Source organism: Dipodomys ordii, unplaced genomic scaffold (genome assembly GCF_000151885.1).
Source record: "Dipodomys ordii isolate 6190 unplaced genomic scaffold, Dord_2.0 Scaffold12, whole genome shotgun sequence".
Taxonomy (NCBI): Eukaryota; Metazoa; Chordata; class Mammalia; order Rodentia; family Heteromyidae; genus Dipodomys; species Dipodomys ordii.
Window position 1 is genome coordinate 2,891,311 of NW_012267228.1, and position 20,106 is coordinate 2,911,416.

Sequence of the window (20,106 nt, forward strand, 5' to 3'; positions counted from 1 at the left end):
ACTCTGTTTTACACTGCACACCATTCTGAGTAGCACAGGGAGTCTGGCACCGCCCCCTACCCCCACCCCCCTTCACCCGCCTTTCTCTTCACATCCCACCCATCACAAATCCACACTCGGAGTCTGTGCAGCTGCTCTGACTTCACCAAATAGTGGGAAGAGAGCAGGGACCCGAGAGAGCAGCCTTTCCAGCCGATTGCCATAGCATCTAGTTTACTGCTGGTTATTGCTGTGAAACTCCCGCTGTGCTGAATATATAAATTAAGGGTCACACAGACGTGATGTACAGGAACAAAGAGTAAAGATGGGGCGCGGTGATCTGTGGTTTGGGGCAGCCACCGGGGGTCCTGGAATGTCCCCTGGGTTGGGTGGGGGTGCTGAACTTCCCAGCACTTTGCACAACGTGTACTTTTTATTTCACAACCGGCACTCAACAGAACCACGACCCACATAGATATTTACTTTGTCCACATTCACAAAGCTGACCTTGAACCCCAGGCTCCCGGTTAGGCTCCCTGCCAGCTCTGCTCCTCTGTGGCTTTGAAAGCCTGGGTCTCAGCAGGCACAGAGGACAGCAAGGCTGGGGGATGGGAACACTGGGAAAGGGCCCCCAAATTGTGCCTCCCTGGAAAAGTGGATAGAGGTCATGTGGGTCAAAGGGCAAAGTGCACCAGGGAAAGGTGAGGGGGGGGGGCTGACCACAGGTTCACCACGCAGCCTCAGCACACACACAGGACAGACTCCACGCAGCATGGAAGGTCCCAGCAACCTGTGGTCCCAGGCATGTAGATTCTACTCTCTCCTCCTCAGCTGGACTGGGCAGATCCACGGGGTCCCCGACCCAAGTATTCCCAGGTTCCACGGTCTGCAGGGTGACCCGTGCCCCATGCCCTGTGCCCTGCACAGTCCACCTGAGCTTTACGGAGGCTGGGCGTCGGGGAGGGGCTCTGGGAGGGAGGGACAGAAGGGCCGAGAGGGTCCTATGCTGACCACACACATCACAGCCTTCCAGACAGCAGTGCACCTTCAAGTATGTTACAAGGACACTCCCTCAGCTGGCAGTGGGACTGCATCTGATACACGCACCTGAGTTGAAAACGCCCCAGGTGAAGGATGCACCAAACACATCTACTTTACAGGCCATGCTCACCCTCTCCTCATAACATAGCCACAGCACAGGGCTTCCCCACCCATCCTCCCCGCCCAGCATCGGGAAGGACCGTACGCTAGCCTGGGCTATCACCAGATCCAAATTTGAAACCCAAAGCACAGTGCTACTGGACACTTCTCATATTCACACCATCACAGCGTTAAAAACTGTCAGTTGAGGCCAGGCACTGTGATTCATGCCTATAATCCCAGCTGCTCAGAGGTAGAAATCAGGAGGAGTGGGGTTTGAGACTAGGCCTCGCAAGAAATTAGCAAGACTCTCATTTCAACACACAAGCCAGGTATGGCGATTCAAACCTGTGATCCCGGCTAGGTAGGAGGTTCACGGTCTGAGACTGGGGCAAAAAACATGAGACCCTATTGAAAAATGATGAAAAAGTAAAAAGGGGGGCTGGAGGTGTGGCTCAAGGGGTAGAGGATCTGCCTAGCAAGTGTGAGGCTGAGTTTAAACCCAGTAACACACACACACACACACACACACACACGATCAGAAGGACCCCCTCAAGGCCCTGCAAGGAAATGGGAGACGTCCCCCACCCCTGGTGGCTCCCCCCATCCTGGACCTCTGTACCTGCTACCCCAGGGGAACGGCGACAGGCAGGAACAGACCGGGCAATCTGGAGGTTTGCACATGCGATCTTGTGGTCCTATTTAAAACCATCTGGACCACAGACAACACACACTGCTTTAGATGACAGCCGTATCCATGGTTCTGCTTCTCGCTGAAGTAACCATCATCCACGGATGCCTCCTGCCTCCATCCACAGAGCAGGGACCCATCTTCTGCTCAACTCTCCACTCAGCATGGTACAAATCAAGGCCTGGGTCACTTCCTAAGGGGCCTCTTGAAACCCAGGGGAGACAAACCCGCCGGCCCCTGCGGCCTCTGTGAGCCAGCCCCAGCCTTGGCTCCTTCCTTCCACGAGCAAGCAGAGGCCCCTGGGCTGGAAGGCAACTGCCCCAGGGCCTCGGCGCACAGGACTAGGGACAGGGGGCAGCTGTTTCAGATCAACCGGATTCTGCACTAAGACCGCTGACCACATTTCAGGCCAGGCTGGAAGCGCATGGAATAGCAGAGAGATGCAGGAGGGACCGGAGGCCAGGCTGAAGGCTGCCTTGGGCCCAGGCTTTCTGGGAGAAGCCCCTGGACAGGAACCTCAGACTCCCAACACCCCAGCAGCCGATCTAAGATACAAATCTGGAGAGATTCCTTCCCTGTGTGTCTCCTGGGTGGGTGGATTCCAAGAAGGAACATGCTCAGAGGACTGTGTGCTGGGGCAGGGGACCCAGTCAGCGCTTGCTGGGCTCACTGGCTCAGCAGGGCACAGGAGGGATGCTAGACGCTCACAGGTTGCTTCTGCCCCGTACACAGTGGAGGACATGGGATGCCCAACTGGCTGGCCTCAGGTACAAACACCCAATGGCCAGGAGGGCACCGGAAGTGTGGGCATGGGAACTCAGTGCTGCTGCTGCAGCCAAGGACAAAGGGCCAGGGTGAACAAGCAGAGGCAGCAGGTTGGAGCCTCGCTGCTGGCCCCCAGGCCTCACCACACCACGTGCTTACACAGAGTTTCCGTGCCTACAAGCAGCCCCCAACCCTCTCAGTCAGGACTCTCAGTGTGGGGCTCTGGCCCCATCGGCCATATGTTACTTTGTTCTTTCTGGGGTGGGGTGACTTGGGGTACTGGCTTCCTATGGGGTAGGAGAGAGACCCCGGGACCCCCAACCCTTCACCGTCCCTGGTGGTGACGAAGTGTTACACACTCACTGGCGAGCGAGCAGGAGATTGTTTTGCATCAGCCTCATCCACAAGGGTCCAGGGCTGAGGAAGACACCGACATGGAGAGCTGGCATGAGAGAGGCCTCCAGGTTCAGATGGAAATCCTGTTCTTTGTTGCTTTTGCAGTCTCTCTTTTACTTAAAGATACTTCCTACATGCATGCCAAATTAATTTAAAAGAGGACACAGCTAATTTTGCAATAAAGGAACCAAAAGTGTGTGACCGGGAGCCGGAGCGGGAGCTGAGCTGAGCTGAGCCGTGGTCGGTGCTCACAGCCAGCATGGGAGGGAAAGGAAAACCACGACCCAAAGTCCTGGAAACACACAGGAGGAGACTGGATTATTTATGGACCATCCTGGGGACAGGAAAACGTATCTATAAGTGATATGTAATCTGTTGTGCAAATACATGCCTATTGAGTTTTAATTGCTTACAACATTTGCTATTTTTGCAATCTGTTAAATATTCAACAATTAGAGTAAAAAGGTCACAGTCCTCCAAGAACAAAATGCCCACTGGGTTTACTCTGGTGACTCTCCCAATCTGCATGTGGGGCCCGCCTGGCCTCGGGGCTGTGGATGGTGAGCAGAAGACCTTTTTTTCTCAGAGACATGAGCTCTCGCCCTGGGCAGCACAAGTAGCCAGTGGTGGCGCGGCCCAGGGCAGGGCTGGGCGGTGGCAGCGCCGGCAGCCTGGCTCTGGGTACATGGGCCAGGCTGATTCTCCTGCATCTCTAGGATAATAATGTCTAGTGAAGACAAGACAAAGAGTTTTCTTCTGCTCAGATCACTGGGTTGACTTAAGGGGAAGCTAACTGCTAACAAACATTTGATAAATTAACCAAGATAAGTGAAACCAAGGCTGTAAGTGGGATTTGTCACACAAATAAGAACAACCATTACCACAGAGCAAGCTTATTCAGTAATTCCACAGGGCCTATATGTATTCTTATTATTATTATTATATGATTACGTTCTCAGGGGTAAAGTTATAGAATTCAAATACAACAACAACAACAAACTCACACTCTTAGCTGGGCTGCTTGTAATCCTAGATACTCAGGAAGCTGAGATCTGGAGAATCATAGCTCAAAGCCAGCCCAGAAAGAAGAGTCCCCAACATGCCCATCTCTGATTAGTCAGCAAAAAGTAAGACTGGAGGGATGGCTTGAGTGGTAGGGTACCAGCTGTGAGCAAGAAAGCCCAGCAAGGCCATGAGACCTTTGTCCAAGCTCTGGTACCGACACGCATAAGAGACAAAACAGTGTGGCACCAATGGCTCACGTGTGCATTCCAAGCTACTCAGGAAAGAGACTGAGATCTGAAAATCATGGTTCAAAGCCAGCCCAGGCAGGAAAAGTCCATGAGACGCTTATCTCTAGCTAACTAGCAGAAAAATAGAAGTAGAGCTGTGTGGCTCAAGTAGTACAGCACCAGCCTTGAGCAAAAAAGCTCAGCTCGCAGACCCAGAGTTCAGTGTCAGGCGAAGCACCAAAGCAACAGACAAACAACAACAATAACAACAACATGTTTTAGGATACCAGGACATGTATTTCTATGCCTATGTTGCTGTGGGTTGAACATCCCCGATATGAAAATCTCACCTCAGAAATGCTCCAAAATCCAGGTTTTTTGAGCATCAACCTGACACATTGGAAAATTTTATACTTGACCCTCATGGGCCATAATCAAAACTCTGTCTCCCAGAAAGCACTAAAACAACCCCAGGCTGTATATAGAAGGGTGTGAGGACCATAAAATCTGTGCTTAGGCATGGGCCCCAGGGCCAAGCCCAAGCGTGTCACCATGTCATGCAAATACCTTCAAATCCAAAACAATCCAAAATACTTCTGGTGCCTAGCATTTCAGATAAGGAACACTAAACCCACACAAGCGGCCCTCTACGCCTCGCCTTTCCCCTTATTTTAATTCCAGATAACTAAGAGTTCCCATATCAACACATTTCCTGCTTCGCTCATTTTACAGCTTTGCATAATTTACCATATTGAAGATGTATTTTTTTTAACCATCACAAATGGTGCCTCCTCAGGCAGGCGCTGGCTGGCTATAACTAGCACGGCCACATCACAGAAGAAACTTCCCGCCGTGGGATTTCGGAGACAAAGAAAAGTGCAGGTCAGCCGGGCGCTGGTGGCTCACGCCTGGAATCCTGGCTACTCAGGAGGCTGAGATCTGAGGATTGTGGTTCAAAGCCAGCCCAGGCAGGAAAGACCCCGAGACTCCTATCTCCAATAAACCACCGGAAAATCGGAAGTGGCACTGTACTTCGAGTGGTAGTATACTTGTCTTGAACGGAAGAGCTGAGGGACAGTGCCCAGGCCCAGAGTTCAAGTCCCATGACCAACCAAAAAAAAAGGAAAAGAAAAGTGCAGGCCAGGGGTTGATGATGGCCTCGGAATAAGCTTCTAGGTCCAGGCAAATGTGGGGGCGGAGGGTCCCATGAACACATTCCAGAATGTGGGCAGACACCGGACAGCAGTGGTGTGATGGGGCCAACGGTGCATCTCAGGGAACGATTCTTTACTCGCCCCAGAGTGCAGCACAGCCGGGTAGAATGAAGAATGCAGCGCTGCCCTCCCCAGCGGCCCAGAGCCCAGGGCACCCCACCCCAGCCTCCCAAACCTGGACCACACAGCGAGCCCCCACCTGGTCCCTGGGGGCTCCACCTTGTCCCCAGACCTGACTCTGTGTTCCACAGGACCCTTTCAAGGTCATTACCAACCCCTCAACACATGCAAGCCTCCTCCACAGGAGAGGCCGCCTCTGCTGTGGCCTTGGCACCGGGTGTGGTGACCTGTGTCTGTCATCCCAGATACTCGGGAGGCATAGGTGGGAAGATCACAGACCAAGACTGTCTCGGAGCAAAACCAGGAGACCTTATCCAAAAAGGGGTGGGAATATAGCTCAAAAGGGCTAGACTTGCCTGCCTAGCAAGCATGAGATGCATGAGGCCCCGAGTTCAAATCTCCAGTGCCACAGAAAAATAAAAAAGGAATGCTTTCCATCTGAAGCAGGATGGATGGACAGAGCCACGGGGTAGCTAAGAGTAGTGTGTGACTTGAGATTAACGGACTGTTTAGTTTGGGGATTTTCCAGCTAATATTTGAGTGCAGTTGGTCAGTGGCTGGAAGGACAGCAGGCAGGGAGGGGATCCTGCCAGTGAACAGATGCTCCAGCCCCACCTCCCTCCTCAGCAAAGCCCCCTCTGCCCCTCAGGTGCCCCAGCAGTGCAGGCAAAATCTATCCAACTCCAAAGGCCAGTTCTGCACAGGCCTGGACGGCCTGTAGGCTCATTTCAGGAAGAACTCAGGCACCACTCATAACCCACACTTTCTCAGCCGGTTATCGCATCTAATCCTCAGAGTAACCCAGAGGGGGTGGCAAAGCAAGGAACAGAGTGAATTATTCCTAGGAGACACTGGAACTTCAGGGAGGCGGGGCTTGGCGGGAGGAAGTTGGGTCCTGGGGCATATCTTTGCAGAGGACAGGGAAACTATGTGTGTGCATGTGTGTGTGTGTGTTGGGGGGGGGGGGAAGAGCTCCTCCTTGTCTCCACTTCCTGGGGCCATGAAGTGAGGTGGGCAGCCTGTACCCCATGTTCCCTCCATGATGCGCCGTGCTACCACAGGACCAAAGCCATGCAGACCTGTGGAACCACGATTCATAATAAACCCTTCCTCCTTTGTGTTGCTCCAGCTGAGATATGTTGTCACCACCATGGAAAGTGAACACTAGCCAAGTCTCAAACACTGGGAGAAGGAATCACAAACATCTGACTCATGCATTCCATCCTTTCCACCACCGCTGAGGGGACGGCCTCACTTAGCCAGGTCTTCAGTTTGTAGATGGGGGTCCGGAACCCTTCATTCATTCATTCTTCCATTCGGTCATTCAACAAGTATGTGTGTTCAATACAAGAGCCACAGTTCCTGCCTGTGTGCAAATTGAATTATAGCTCAGCCAGGCATCAGTGGCTCATGCCTGTAATCCTAGCTACTCAGGAGGCTGAGGTTTGAGGATTGCAGTTTGAAGCCAGCCTGGGCAGAAAAATCTCCGAGACTCTTATCTTCAGTTAACCACCAGAAAATGGGAAGTAGTAGAGCATGAGCCTAGACCAAAAATGCTCAGGGATGGTGCCCAGGCCCTGAATTCAAGCCTCATGACACACACAAGAGTGTGTGTGTGTGTGTGTGTGTGTGTATCATCTCAGGAAAATGGAGCATTAACAGTTAACAGACAAGAGGATGTAGGGTAAGATCAGAACTCTGTAGACATTCCAGCAGGGTGGTGGGTGGTAGGTGTCATGTGCTGGGGTGCGGCCCACACCAGGGTGCTCAGGAGGGCTTCCCAGGTGAGATTGGAGTTATGCCTCAGTGATAACAGGATCCGAGGGCTGGGTTGCTTGGCTAAGGTTGATTAGGAGTCAGGGAGGACACAGGCTCTCAAGAGGGGGACAATGCCCCTCAGAAAGAACCAGGGCCCACCAGCCCCTCCGATCCCAAATTCCATTTCCAAAGAGAAAATGTCCATGTGACTAAAGAACACACAGACAAAACCAAACAACGAAACCTCCTTCCACCAAGATAATCTGGACGGAGGCCTCATCCTTCTGAGTAAGTAACAGAGCTACACACCCTGAGATTTGAACTCGGGCTGGCACACAATACTGGCTGCACACGTGTTCTTGGGGTGGGAGGCTGTGTGTGCCTTTGCCTCTAATGCAGTGAATTCGGGGTTGTTCATAGAATCCTGAACCTGCTTGGACATGGGGGCTAGGGAAGGAAGGGAAGACAAGTCAAAACCCCATGACATATCACCAAACTCATCCAGCCCCAAACAGTGTGAATCTCACAGTGGACACAGGCTCAAGTGTAGGATGGCAGACGTAGACAGATGAATGCATGGATCGGATTCCTAACCAGGATGATCTGATTTTCAAATGTGGCATTAGACAGATTAGCTGCCCGAACCCCCACAGGCCCCGGGGGCCAGAGAGAACCCAAGCCTGACCAAGGCCCAAGGGCTCACGGGCCAAGCCAGGGCATCAGATCAGGGGCCCAGCGCCAGAGCCTGGGCGTGGCAGCAGGTCACAGGCAGGTGCGTAGCACCTCGTTGCTGTTTTGTGGCCATTGATGTCTCACGTCTGCTTCCAGAAATTGGAGCATCACTTTCGGTCTCTAAGGAGGTGTGTGACCATGTATGATGGCCCTGGAGGTGGGGACTGCATGGGGCAACAGGACACCCGCAGATGAGCCAGCAAACCACCCCGCACACACAGCAAACGGACCGAGAAATGCACCAATGCCGGGACGGCGGCCATGCGGGACGAGAGCCCGGTGAGTTCTACTCAGAGCCCCAGAAATCAGCTCCAGCTTGAATTTCAGAGTACTTGGCAGAGTGCTACCAGGAAAGCAAGGAAGCACTGGAGGGAGATTCCAGTTCACTCAGTGGGAAAGTCAGTTGGGAGCTTTGGGCCTGAAGGTAATCTCAGGGAAGTGCTGAGCTCCTGGGTCTCCTTAAACTTCAGTGGACCAAAATTTTCACAGGCTGCTATGAACATCTCCTACCCTCTCTCTTTTTCTGGGCTGGCCTCTGGGGAAAGCTGGCCTGGAGCTGGCTGACTAAAGCATCAGAGGAAGGCTTGGGTTCACACCAGTATTTGAGTATTTCAGGATCAGAATTCTCTGCACAAGTAGGACACATACAACGCCAGATGAAAACCAGAACCACATGTTCACTCCCCTGGGCACAGCCGTGTGGAATGAGCAGTTAGCTGGCAAAGAGGTCCTTACACATGAGGATGCAGACAGAGTGGCCCTTCCTGCCACTTGGTGACCACCAAGTGGCCACGTGTGGCCAGTGTGATATTGTCTACTTTGCAGACCTCAATTCCATAGCAGTACGTCATACAACCATGTAAAACACATGGTCAAACAACCATGCAAAAGAGATTTAAAAATAAAAGTGGAGATCAAGCTATACCATGTCTATGGACAGAGAAGTCCAGTCATACAATGCCACTTTGTTTCAAACTAACTTAAAAGTTTACTAGATTTCTAGCCCAAATCTCTTTTATTCCCCCCTCTCCCTCCTTCCTTCCTTCTCTCCTTCTTTCCTTCCTTAGTCCCTCCCTCCCTTCCTCCCTTCTCTCTCGACTTTCTTTCATCAAAGTACTAAAGTTGGAGCTCAGAGCCTTGCACTTGCCAGCCATGTTCTGCACCACTGGGCCACACCCCGTGTCCTTTTATGCACTGGTTACTGTGAGACACGGTCTTGCTTTTTACCTGGGCTCATGCCTGAACCACAGTCCATTTATTTTAGGTTCCTGTCATAGCTGGAATGACAGGTTTGTGCAACCACACCTACCTTTCCCCACTGAAATGGGGTCTCATGCACTTTTTTGCCTAGACTGGCCTAGAACTATGATCAACCTGTTCTCAACTTCTCACATAGCTGGGTGACAGGTGCACACCCCTGGTGCCAGCTACTGGCCAAGAAGAGATCTCACATGCCTGGGCTTGCCTTGGACTTGTTTGATTCTTTATGCGAGTAGTTGTTTAGCCCAACAGGTTGATTCTTGAATTCATTCATGATGAATTCAATTCTTAGTATTCATAGTGAATACTAAGACCATCTTGGAATAGAATAAGAGTATTATCTCAACAGTTCAAGTGTTAGAATAAAACTGTGTGGCATAATCATGATGTGTGTGTGTGTGTGTGTGTGTGTGTGTGTGTGTGTGAGAGAGAGAGAGAGAGAGAGAGAGAGAAACAGAGACAGAGAGAGAGGAGAGAGGAAAGAGGAGAGAGGAGAGAGAGACAGAGAAAAAGAGAGAGAGAGTGAGAGAGAGAGAGAGAGAACAAGGAAACAGAAGAGAGAACCCCAGACTGACCTATTCTTTTTGGGAAAATGATACATAGAATGTTGCATTGCAAATCAGTGGAGAAAGAGCAAAAAGTCATAAACTGGGGAAATTGGTTGTTTATATAAAAATTAATCTCATATAACCTCACATCATATAGAAAGCAAAATTCCAAATTAGATTCAATATAGGAAAAAAAACCACTTTAAAACTCCCCAAAGAAAGCACAGGAAAATTTTGACAACTTCAGGACAGGAAAACACATCTTAAGATGCCAACTGCGCACACCAAAAAGAAGAGACTAGAAAATCCTATTTCAGTAAAATGGAAAATTCTGTGCATATAAGCAAATGAGAAAGAAAAGCCTTGTGCTGGGAAAAGCTATTCACAGGCTGGTAGTGCTAAGAATGTGTCAAGAATTCCTTCATACCAGAAAAGACAAATGATCCACATGGGAAAGGACAGACCCAAGTGTGAAATCACAGAAGCAGATGCTAAACAGTGGCCCAACGGGGCAGGGGTCCAAACTCACACAAAAGTAGCAAAGGGCAGGTTTAAAATGCTGAAATCGCACTTCCCACCACTGCACGGCAGAATGGACCCAACCAGGTGCTGCACAGAAAGCAATGCAGCTGAAATTCTCACCCTTAGAGTGAGAATTAGAGCATGTGTGTTACACTCTGATAAAACTGACCACATGTACCTACCCTACACCCTAGCAGCTCCAAGCCTGGCTATGCTGTGTTTTGGGTGTATCCCCTGCATTTCATGACTGGAAACCAGAGTTCTCAATGCAATGGCATTGAAAGGTGGAACCTCTAAGAAGTGATGTTATCAGAGCAGTAAAGTCAGAGAAAGAAATAAAAGGGATGCAAATGGTAAATAAAAAGGTCAAATTATTTCAGCAGATATGATCTTTTGCTGTTGTTGTGTTTGTGAGGCTCAAAGTCAGGACGAGGGTTCTGTCCTTGAGCTTTATCTGCTCAAGGTTAATGCTCTACACTTGAGCCACAGCTCTACTTCTGCTTTTCCAGTAGCTAATTGGAGAGTAAGAGTCTTACAGACTTTCCTGACCAGGCTAGCTTTGAATTCCAATCTTCAGATCTCAGCCTCCTGAGCAGCTAGGATTATAGGTGCAAGCCTCCCGAGCTTGGCAAAGGATGTGATCTTCAAGGACTCTAAAGACTCCACTAATACACCCCTGCCTCAGAAAACATCAGTTGCTTTTCTACATGCCCATAACTACAGGCAGAGAAGGAAATCGGGAAATTAATCCCATTCTCAACAGCCAGGTGAAATTAATGTGGTGAAAACTATTATGCTGATGAAATCAATCTACAGATTCCATGCAACCCCCACTAAAACCCCAAGGACATTCTTCATAATAATAGGAAACTCAACCTCAAAATTTCCATGGAGGAAAAAGATCAACATTGAGGTTATCACAATACCTGACTTCAAATTATTCCACAGAGCCAGAGTAATGAAAATAGCATGGTACCAGCACAAAACCATAGAAACAGACCAGGGGGACAGCATCAAAGATCCAGAACTCAACCTGAAACGCTACAATCATCGGATATTTGACAAGTGAGCTGAAGACATATGTTGGAGAAAAGACAACCTCTTTAACAAATGGTATTTGGAAAGCTGGTTGTAGATTTAGGTGAGAGCCCTGTCTCTCACTCTGTACAAAATTTAAACAGATCCATTTAAAATGGATTAAAGATCTAGATTTGAAATGACTACAGGAAACACCTGGAGATGCAGGCACAGGAAAGCCTAAGACTGACTGCTCCAGAATATAAGGGTAAAAGGGACAAATGGGATCGCGTCCAATCAAAAGCTCTACACACCAAAGGAAACCTACAACATGGAAGAAAATATTTGCAAGCCATTCATCATGCCCCAGAATCTATAGTTTTTTTTAAAAAAATAAATATTAAAAGAACAAATCAATACCAGGCAAATGAACTGAAGAGACTGTTCTCGAGAGAAATACAAATGATGCATAAAGAAAAGTAGAACAGTGGTCATCACAAAGAAAATGCAAATAAAAACAACTCTAAGAGGTCAACCTCAGAATGGCAGCCACCAAGTAAACAAACAATAACAAAGGCTGACGAGAATGTGGGGAAGGAGTTTCCCCATGAGCCTCCATACCGTCTTCCATAGCCAGTCCAGTAGCTCTTATTGTCACTCATATGTAGGATCTAGACTTGAAAACGAGTGAGATGACATGCGTGCAAAAGGGGGTGTCTTTGTATTACGTAAGTAGATGATGTATTTATACTTGGGTATATGAAAATAGCATAATGAGACGCAGCACAATAAAAAGAGATGATGAAGCCAGGTACTGGTGGCTCACGCCTGTCATCCTAGCTACTCAGGAGGCTGAGATCTGAGGATCGCAGTTCAAAGCCAGCCCGGGCAGGAAAGCCTATGAGACTCTTATCTCCAATAAACCACCAGAAAACTGGAAGTGGCACTGTGGCTCAAGTGGTAGAGCTCTCACCTTGAGCTGAAGAGCTGAGGGACAACACCCAAGCCCAAAGTTCAAGCCCCATGTCTGACAGGAAGGATGAGGTCTGGGGGTCTGGGTGCTCTGCTCCCATGAACGGATCAATGTTGCCTCCATGGGAGCCACAGGAGGATCTGCCCCCAGCAGCAGGCTGGGTTTGGTGTGCTCTTGCCCCTCGCCCTCCAGCATAGAATGCCGAAGCTGCAGACCCTCACCCAAGGTGGGCCTCCATCTGCAATGCATCTACCTGTAGAGCAACAGGAAATAAATCTTTGTTCTTTGTAAGTTACCCAGGCTCAGGTGCTTTGTTACAACAAAAAAGCATAAAGATAGGAGCACAGCCTAGAAAACTTCCCTAGGCTTAACAAAGTGTGAATGGGATCTGGGAAGGTAGCTCAGTGGTAGAGAGCTTGCCTGGCATGCATGAAGCCCTGGGTTCAATTCCTCAGCACCACATAAACAGAAAAAGCCAGAAGTGGCACTGTGGCTCAAGTGGTAGAGCGCTCGCCTTGAGCTGAAGAGCTGAGGGACAGCGCTCAGGTCCAGAATTCAGGCCCCACGACCCACCAAAAAAAAAAGTGTGGATGAGGCATACACTTACTGAGTGTAATCAGAAACAGCAACAGCCTAACGCAGAAAAAGAGGTACAATGTGTTCTCTTTCAAGAGAACAGGGATACAAAGGAGCAGAGCCATAGTAGGAGGCAGGAGGCGGGAAAATGAAAGAACCAAAGCTACATGTATCAATGTTGACATCTCTCTACAAGGTAGACTCCTGGCTGTGGATACTTTGGAACCAATATGGGACAAAGAAACAAAGCTGTTAAAAATTAGAAGTAATGGATACAATTGGGAGATGTAAAAATAGGCAAAGACTTCTGATCTGTCTAGAATGAATATATAAGCAGAGACACATGAAGACGGACATAGGAAAGGTAGATCTAAACTCAGTACCACTTCTGGGGAGAAAACGCATAAAATCTCCCATTAAAACACTGCCTGCCCCAAAGGCACTATAATTTATTACCCATCTGCTTCTTCCATGGAGCCAGGACTTTCCAGACTGTGGGTAAGAGACTGCCTCTCTGCTACTTCCGGCAAGGGGCTGTCTGACAGTGACTGAAATTCCAGAGTCAGGGCCGCCCCAGATGTCATGTGCGCTGTGTTCTGTATGATTCCAGGGCTCGTGAAGCACTCGATGACGATGACACTCCCTGGTTATGCAGCAACTGTACACAGCGGCTCTGTCAGGCTGGAGATCCTTCAGAACTCTGATAAAATGATGCCCATTTCTGGGGAAAAGCCCCCCCCCAATTGCTGTTTCTGCTTTTCAGGGATTCAGCTAGACATCTGACGATGACCGGAGGTCTGACCCCCACAAACCCTATGCGGTACAGGGACTCACAGCCTTCTGCCAACCGTGCAGTGGGACTGGCTTTGCCTCCCTGCCTGCACCCAGAAACAACCACCTCCTGCCTCCACATGCCGCCACAGCCACGGAGAGCAAGCAAACTCATCCCCTCCAGGGGCTGCTGCTTTCCAGGCTAAATATAGTAGCAACTTCGCTTAGTGCATGCACACTATACCTTCCCTTTTATTCCAAATGAATTTTTAACCTGTCTCGCCTTTTACCAAGCACTTCCTGCCGTAATAAGCAACCAATGAGGCAGGCCAATGCGTTTTCAAACAACCAGAAAGTGTTTCTTCTGGGGACTGCCAGAGGATCCCACACTTGCTTTCCAGAGCAGACAAACAGCGAAGGCCTGCAGGCGACAGGAAGCTGGGGGGGGGGGGAGGGTGCTTGGAGGAAGGGCAGGGCTTGGTCCAGGGACAGGGGTTGACACTGGGGCAGGGCTCCTCCACTTACTCCCAGAACTCCATGACCGGGGAGGTGGCATTCTGCAGGGCCACCTGGCTGAAGTTGCTCGCATTCAGCTTCTGAAACTCCACACAGTTTTCTGCAGGGAGAAGAAAACAAAGGCACAAGGCCATTAGCCTCTCTAATGGGGTTAGTGGGGGGAGAAGGGGGTCTGTGCGGGCCTGGACACCCCTGAAGCGAGGCCTGCTCTGCCCAGCACTGGCCAAATGTGGCCGCCAGGGGAAGTGACATGCTTGAGACTCCACGTAGGAAGGGCCAGCATGATGGGGGGAATGGCGGAGGCCCAGTGCACCAGGGAATCTTCTGGCTCCTCGTTGTTCCCTCACAGGAGCTGGGTGTCAGGTGGCTGGCACCTCCTCTCAGAAGCCCAGTCACGAAGCCCATCTCCAGTAAAAGTATTTTAATGTTAATCTGTCCAAAACCATAAGCCTGCCTCCTCCAGGGAGCCTCACTGGATTTCCCGCCTCTGAATCCCAGCAAGTTAGAATCCAAAGGCCCTTCAATGAGTCACCTTCTCCAACTCCCTCAATTCTAAAGAGAATTTACTCCAAGGGTCAGAAATAGCCAGGGGAGCCCCACCCACACCCTTTCCCTAAAGGCAGCAGCTAACAGCAGAGCTGAGCTCCATTTTCTTAGCTATGATCAGCGCTGTTCCTGGCAGCCACCGAGGGAAAGGTCCTGCAGAGGGCCCAGAGGCAGGGCCTCTGCCCAACTCACTCACTCACACCCCCTGCCCTGCAGCTGGCGGGGGGGGGGGACAGGAGGGACAGGAGGGACAGGAGGGACAGCCACTTCCCTCCATATGCACAAAGCCTCAGCTCCACCTAATGACCTCAGAGGGCAAGAGCCACCACAGCAATCCCGCTGTCCATGTCCCCTCTGCTCCCCAAGGCTGACTGAGCACCCCTGAAAGAGCTCATCTTAGGTGGCATCTAATAACTTGAAACTGTAAGTATTCCTCAAGTTCTCTGCTTCCGGTAAAACAATTTCTCAGATACCCACAGCTGACCAGTCATCTTTATTATAGTGACACTGAATCGTTCACAAATAAACAGTAGCCACACAGCCTTCGTGACTAGAGCAGTCCCACAGCTCGAAAAGCAAAATTAACCTGACAAGTGAAACACCAACTAAATGAGAGGACTGACACAGTTCAAAGGGATCGCCTCCCGTGGCTGGGTAGGGTAATGCAGCGAGTGACATGACATAGCTTTCCTCACAGGCACCTCGGGCCTGGCAGGTGGGCAGCGGGTCTACAGAGCAATGCTGGCTGGCTAGTGCTTCCTGTGCATTTCGAGACTCGATTCCACCACATCTCTGCTGGCCTCACTTCACGCCCTCATCCCTGTGGCTAGTGACGTTCTCAACTGGACTGCACTTGGTACTGACACACCATTTCTTTCCCTTTTTGTTTGCAATGCTGGAGACTGAACCCAGGTCTTGCGCATACTAGGCAGGCACTCTACCACTAAGCCACACCCTCAGCCACTCATAGGCACCACTGAAGACTTAAATCTCTCTGCTCTCTCCCTTGGGCACTGCCATTCTATCTGTCATGAACCCATCTGAAATTATAAACACACAAACGAAGCAGAATCTCGTAATCATTCTGTTAGATGGTGGCCTACCAAAGGCCCAGAACATGTACACATTTCTAAAGCATGGTCAACACACACACACTCACACACACACACCACAAACACACACACAAACACATACATACACACACACAAATGGAACTCTAAATTTTAGTTTGATAAATATCTCTATGAGGTCCCTTGCCAAATGAAAGCTAAGAAGCAGGAACCTTAAAAGAGAGAACCAGGTCATATAACATGTGACTAGTGGTAGAGCAGGGCAAAGGTACGCAGGGCTAGAAGCTAGCCTGGAGCCATTCTAGTTCTAAGTCTCTTGCTTCTCCTTCTGGTAGCCAGTGCTGTACCGTCTCACTGTATCTCAACCCTCAGGGTGACCAACCATCCCAGACACTATCTAACCACAGGTCCATAATATGGATAGAGAAGAGGTTAACTGCCCCAAGGAATACTACAATCCATCAGGAATATCTGCTATAAGAGGTTAACTGCCCCAAGGAATACTACAATCCATTAGTAATGTCTGCTATAAGAGGCTAACTGCCCCCAAGGAATAGTACAATCCATTAGTAATGTCTGCTATAAGCACAGCCATCTCAAAAATAGGCTGGTCAGATGTTCACCTTTCTCGGATTAAAAAGCTCAATCCCAATGGGATGACCAACTGAAAAGCAAAAATATATCAAATTTTTTTTAAAAAAACACACAAAATGATTCCATTTGTGGAGGGAGGCACTGAATGTAAATGTCTGGTTGGATGGGACAGTGGCAACTTGGGGACAGATGTGTCACCCAGGCAACAGCTGCTGCTCAGCCACAGGCAATACTGCCAAGCGGGATGCTGTCAGATCTCTTCAATGTTTAAGGAGAAGCTGCAGATCTGGGTTTTTCACTTGAAGTCTTCTGACTGTTAAATGTATCTGGCAACCAAATACAAGCCTTCAATTCATTAGTTCACCTCTGACTAGTTTAAGCCTTCCATTTCGCAGAGGAAAAGTGGGGTTTGGAGAGGCAGGGCTGGAATTGGAACCATGATGCCCTGCATGTCAGCCTTCTTCACTTCCTCACATCCTAATCATACCCCAGGGCTCACCTCGTCTTTCCATAAACAGCAGACGGGCAGCATTGCTCTCCCTGGATCTTGGTCTCTGGGAAGTGCCCAGAATTCACAGAATATGCCCAGCCCAGGTACAGAAGTGACCGCTCGGCTTCAGGGGGCCACTCTCAGGAAACTGGACTCAGGACAAGAGCCCAGAAGCCAAGGCTGCTCCCCAACCCCAAGCCACCCGGCAGACCCAGTAGAGAGACACTCCCTGGAAGCCATACCTGTGTTCCACTCGTGCCCACAGGTGGCCCAGGGGAGCTCGGTGGTGAAGCACTTGCTCAGGTAGAAGATGGCCCAGGCCAGGATGATGATGTAGTACACGTTGAGGTGGGCCTCGATCACCTGTGTGGCATAGCCGATGCCTGAAAACGCAACAGGGAGGGGAGCTTGAGTCCCGATTGTTTCCACACAGTCTGGACTACTCCTCTCGGCGGCAGAATGTGCAGATGTCATTTGCTCAGTGAATCAACGCTTACCTTCAAATAAAGGGCAGACCTTCCTCCAGCACGTGATGCCACCTTCGCTAGTGAACTGCCCCAGGGCCGTTTCCAGGAAGAACACGGGAATTCCACAGCAAATAAAAAACACCACGTAGGGAATCAGGAAGGCCCCTGCCAGGATGGAAAGAAGGAGATCAGCATGCTCCACCTCCTGGGGATCAGTGAGGGAAGTCAGGCAAGACCAAATGTGTTCTCGGAGCTTGAGTTCAAGTTGAGCCAGGAGAGAGTCAGACAGGTCCTGTTCTTTGGTATCTGTCACCTGAAGTGAGCCAACTTCAGATCTTGAACCTTAACCTCTCCTCTAAATGAGGTTTGGGTTCCCCATCCCACCCCCCTTTTTTTTCTTTTTCTATTTTGTGCCTTTCCTGGGACTTAAACCCAGGATCTAGGCACTGTCCTGTAGCTATCTGATTGAGGCTGGTGCTCTACCACTTGAGACACAGATCCATTTCTGTCTTTTTGTTGGTTAACTGCAGCTTACATTTGGATTTGTCTACTTGGTCTGGCTTCAAACTGTGATCCTCAGATTTCAGCCTTCTGAGTAGCTAGGATTACAGGTGTGAGCCGCCAGAATCCAGCTTGTAAATGAGGCTTTCCTCCTTAAGTGCTGGGAACTGTTCATTTCCCAGAATGACCCGGAGGTAAGATGTAAACATGGGTTTTGTTTGTTGCATTCTGCCTTCTAGCACAGGTATACCCCAGGCCTGCGCTGAGCGCTAAACCCTTCTTTACCCTTCCTTGCCGTTTTAAAGTCATTGCCATGGCCAGGTGAGAGGGCCCCCTCTGCTTATTTGAGAGTGACCTGCAGAAAGACCTTTTTCCTAAAGAAAAGCATTCAGGGAATTAGACAATGAAGTGCTGCTTAAACACAGGGCCAGATGCAGAGCTGAGCTGTAAGAAGTGTGCAGAAGAATCCATCAGTCTGAATGCTCCTACTGGAAACAAAATCCCCACCACCTGAGCCTTCTACAAAACAAATCAAATGAAATAGCCGAGGTGAACAGGAGCATAGCTCTTGTCCCCAAGGGGACTTCTCCCAACCCCTCATCCTTTCTGTCCTGTCTAAGACCAAAACCAAGTTGGCCTTAGATCTCTGAGCCTCAACGTCTGTAAATGAGGTTTGGGGTTTCCCCCCTTTTTTCTTTCTCTATTTTGTGCCTTTCTTGGGGCTTAAACCTAAGACCTGTCTTCTAGCTATCTGCTCAAGGCTGGTACTCTACCACTTGAGCTACAACTCCACTTCTGGGAGCACACTGCCCCTCTCCAGCTGAGGGCACAAATGAAGGTTGCTTCGGAGATTGCTTTTTGCTAAATGAAGCCTCTAACTACAAAAATTGGTAGTGCCAAGATGATCCATCGAGATAGTGGGGGGAGAGGCCCTCCAGATGAGGTTTCAAAAGGGTAATCTTAGTTTTATCCGGACTGATGTGAGATTTCACCTGGGGAAAGTTCTTTCTTGTTGGGGTGGACGCAGGGAGCCACGCTGTTCTGTGAAGGCAACAGTGGCTAAAGCACCAAACCATATGAGAAGGTAGAAAGGGGGTGAAAGGGAAAGCAGGTGTCTGCTTGTGGAATCTAAATGCAACAGATGACCGCGAGGCTCTGCAGTGCGCCCATGAGCCCTGGAGACGCTAATGTGACTGCCCTGCTGCAGGCATGGCTGCCCCTTGAATCCCTAAACTAACCAGATCAGGCTGTGTGTTTGCTGAGGGAGACTTGGCAAACTAGAAAGAAGAGAGGGAGAGACAGAGAGACAGAGACAGAGTGCAACAATGACTCACTTTTAAACTCTACACTACAACCCCCCCCACACCCCCCAATCTATGGCAGAATTTGTAACCAACCCAGATTATTTTCTGCTTCTTTGGAATGCTTTTGACTTCCTCTAACAACTTCTTGGATAAACAAAGATGTTAAAACACCCCCCTTACCCCCACCCCCCACTCCAGGACAACCCTGTAGGGTGTTCGCAAGTTTCCAAGAGCATCTGGAAGCTCATAAAGGCCCTGTCTCCCCGAGAGGCCGGCCTCCGGCCCAGGGCACATTTCCAGCCCCCCTGTGCTCCCCTGGCCAAACCAGCGGCTGCTTCATTGCCGGTGCAGGGCTGGCCCGGGGCGGGCAGCGCCCCCCGCGCCCCCACCGCGCGCACAGCAAGCCCCGGGCGGGTGCTGCCAGCCAGCTGCCCGGCCACCTCCCACCGGAAGACACGGCGCCATGGAGCCCCGCCGGGCCCCCTCCCACGGCCCTGCTGGCTGACCGGGACCTGCGGGGAGGGGGACGAGGGGGGGACGGGACTCGAACCGGCCTCCCTGGCAATCGGGCCTCTCCTCTAAGAGGTGACCAGAAACAAGTCCCCGTCCCGTGCTCCCCCCCCCCAGTCCGAGCAGCTCAGGGACGATCATGGGGTGACCCTAGTGGTGAGAATTCCTCCCCCAGACCCTATTTGCACACACACACACACACACACACACACACACACGCGGGCTCTGGGGACAGATGTCAGACTGGGCAGGCGGGCGACCTGCAAAACTTCTGCCGGCGCGGGTGGGATGGGGACGGGCCTCTCCGCGCCCCCCGCCCCAGGCCTTCGTCCGCGGACCAGGGGGGAACCTGCCTGCGGAGGGGGCGCCTCGCGGCGCTCGGGAGCCGCTCTCCACCGGCAGGGCTCAGCCGTC

The 20,106-nt window shown here is 50.6% G+C and overlaps 1 protein-coding gene across 1 annotated transcript in view; it reads right to left on the reverse strand.

The window, feature by feature from the left end:
* Slc6a11 (solute carrier family 6 (neurotransmitter transporter), member 11) overlaps window positions 1-20,106 on the reverse strand; it is an 82,094-nt gene that overhangs the window by 61,077 nt on the left and 911 nt on the right. The window contains exons 2-4 of the mRNA XM_013010340.1: window positions 17,408-17,582; window positions 17,153-17,293; window positions 14,220-14,310 (exon numbers count right to left, since the gene is read on the reverse strand). Coding sequence (XP_012865794.1) covers window positions 14,220-14,310; window positions 17,153-17,293; window positions 17,408-17,582 — 407 coding nt within the window. The remainder of the gene's footprint in view (window positions 1-14,219; window positions 14,311-17,152; window positions 17,294-17,407; window positions 17,583-20,106) is intronic.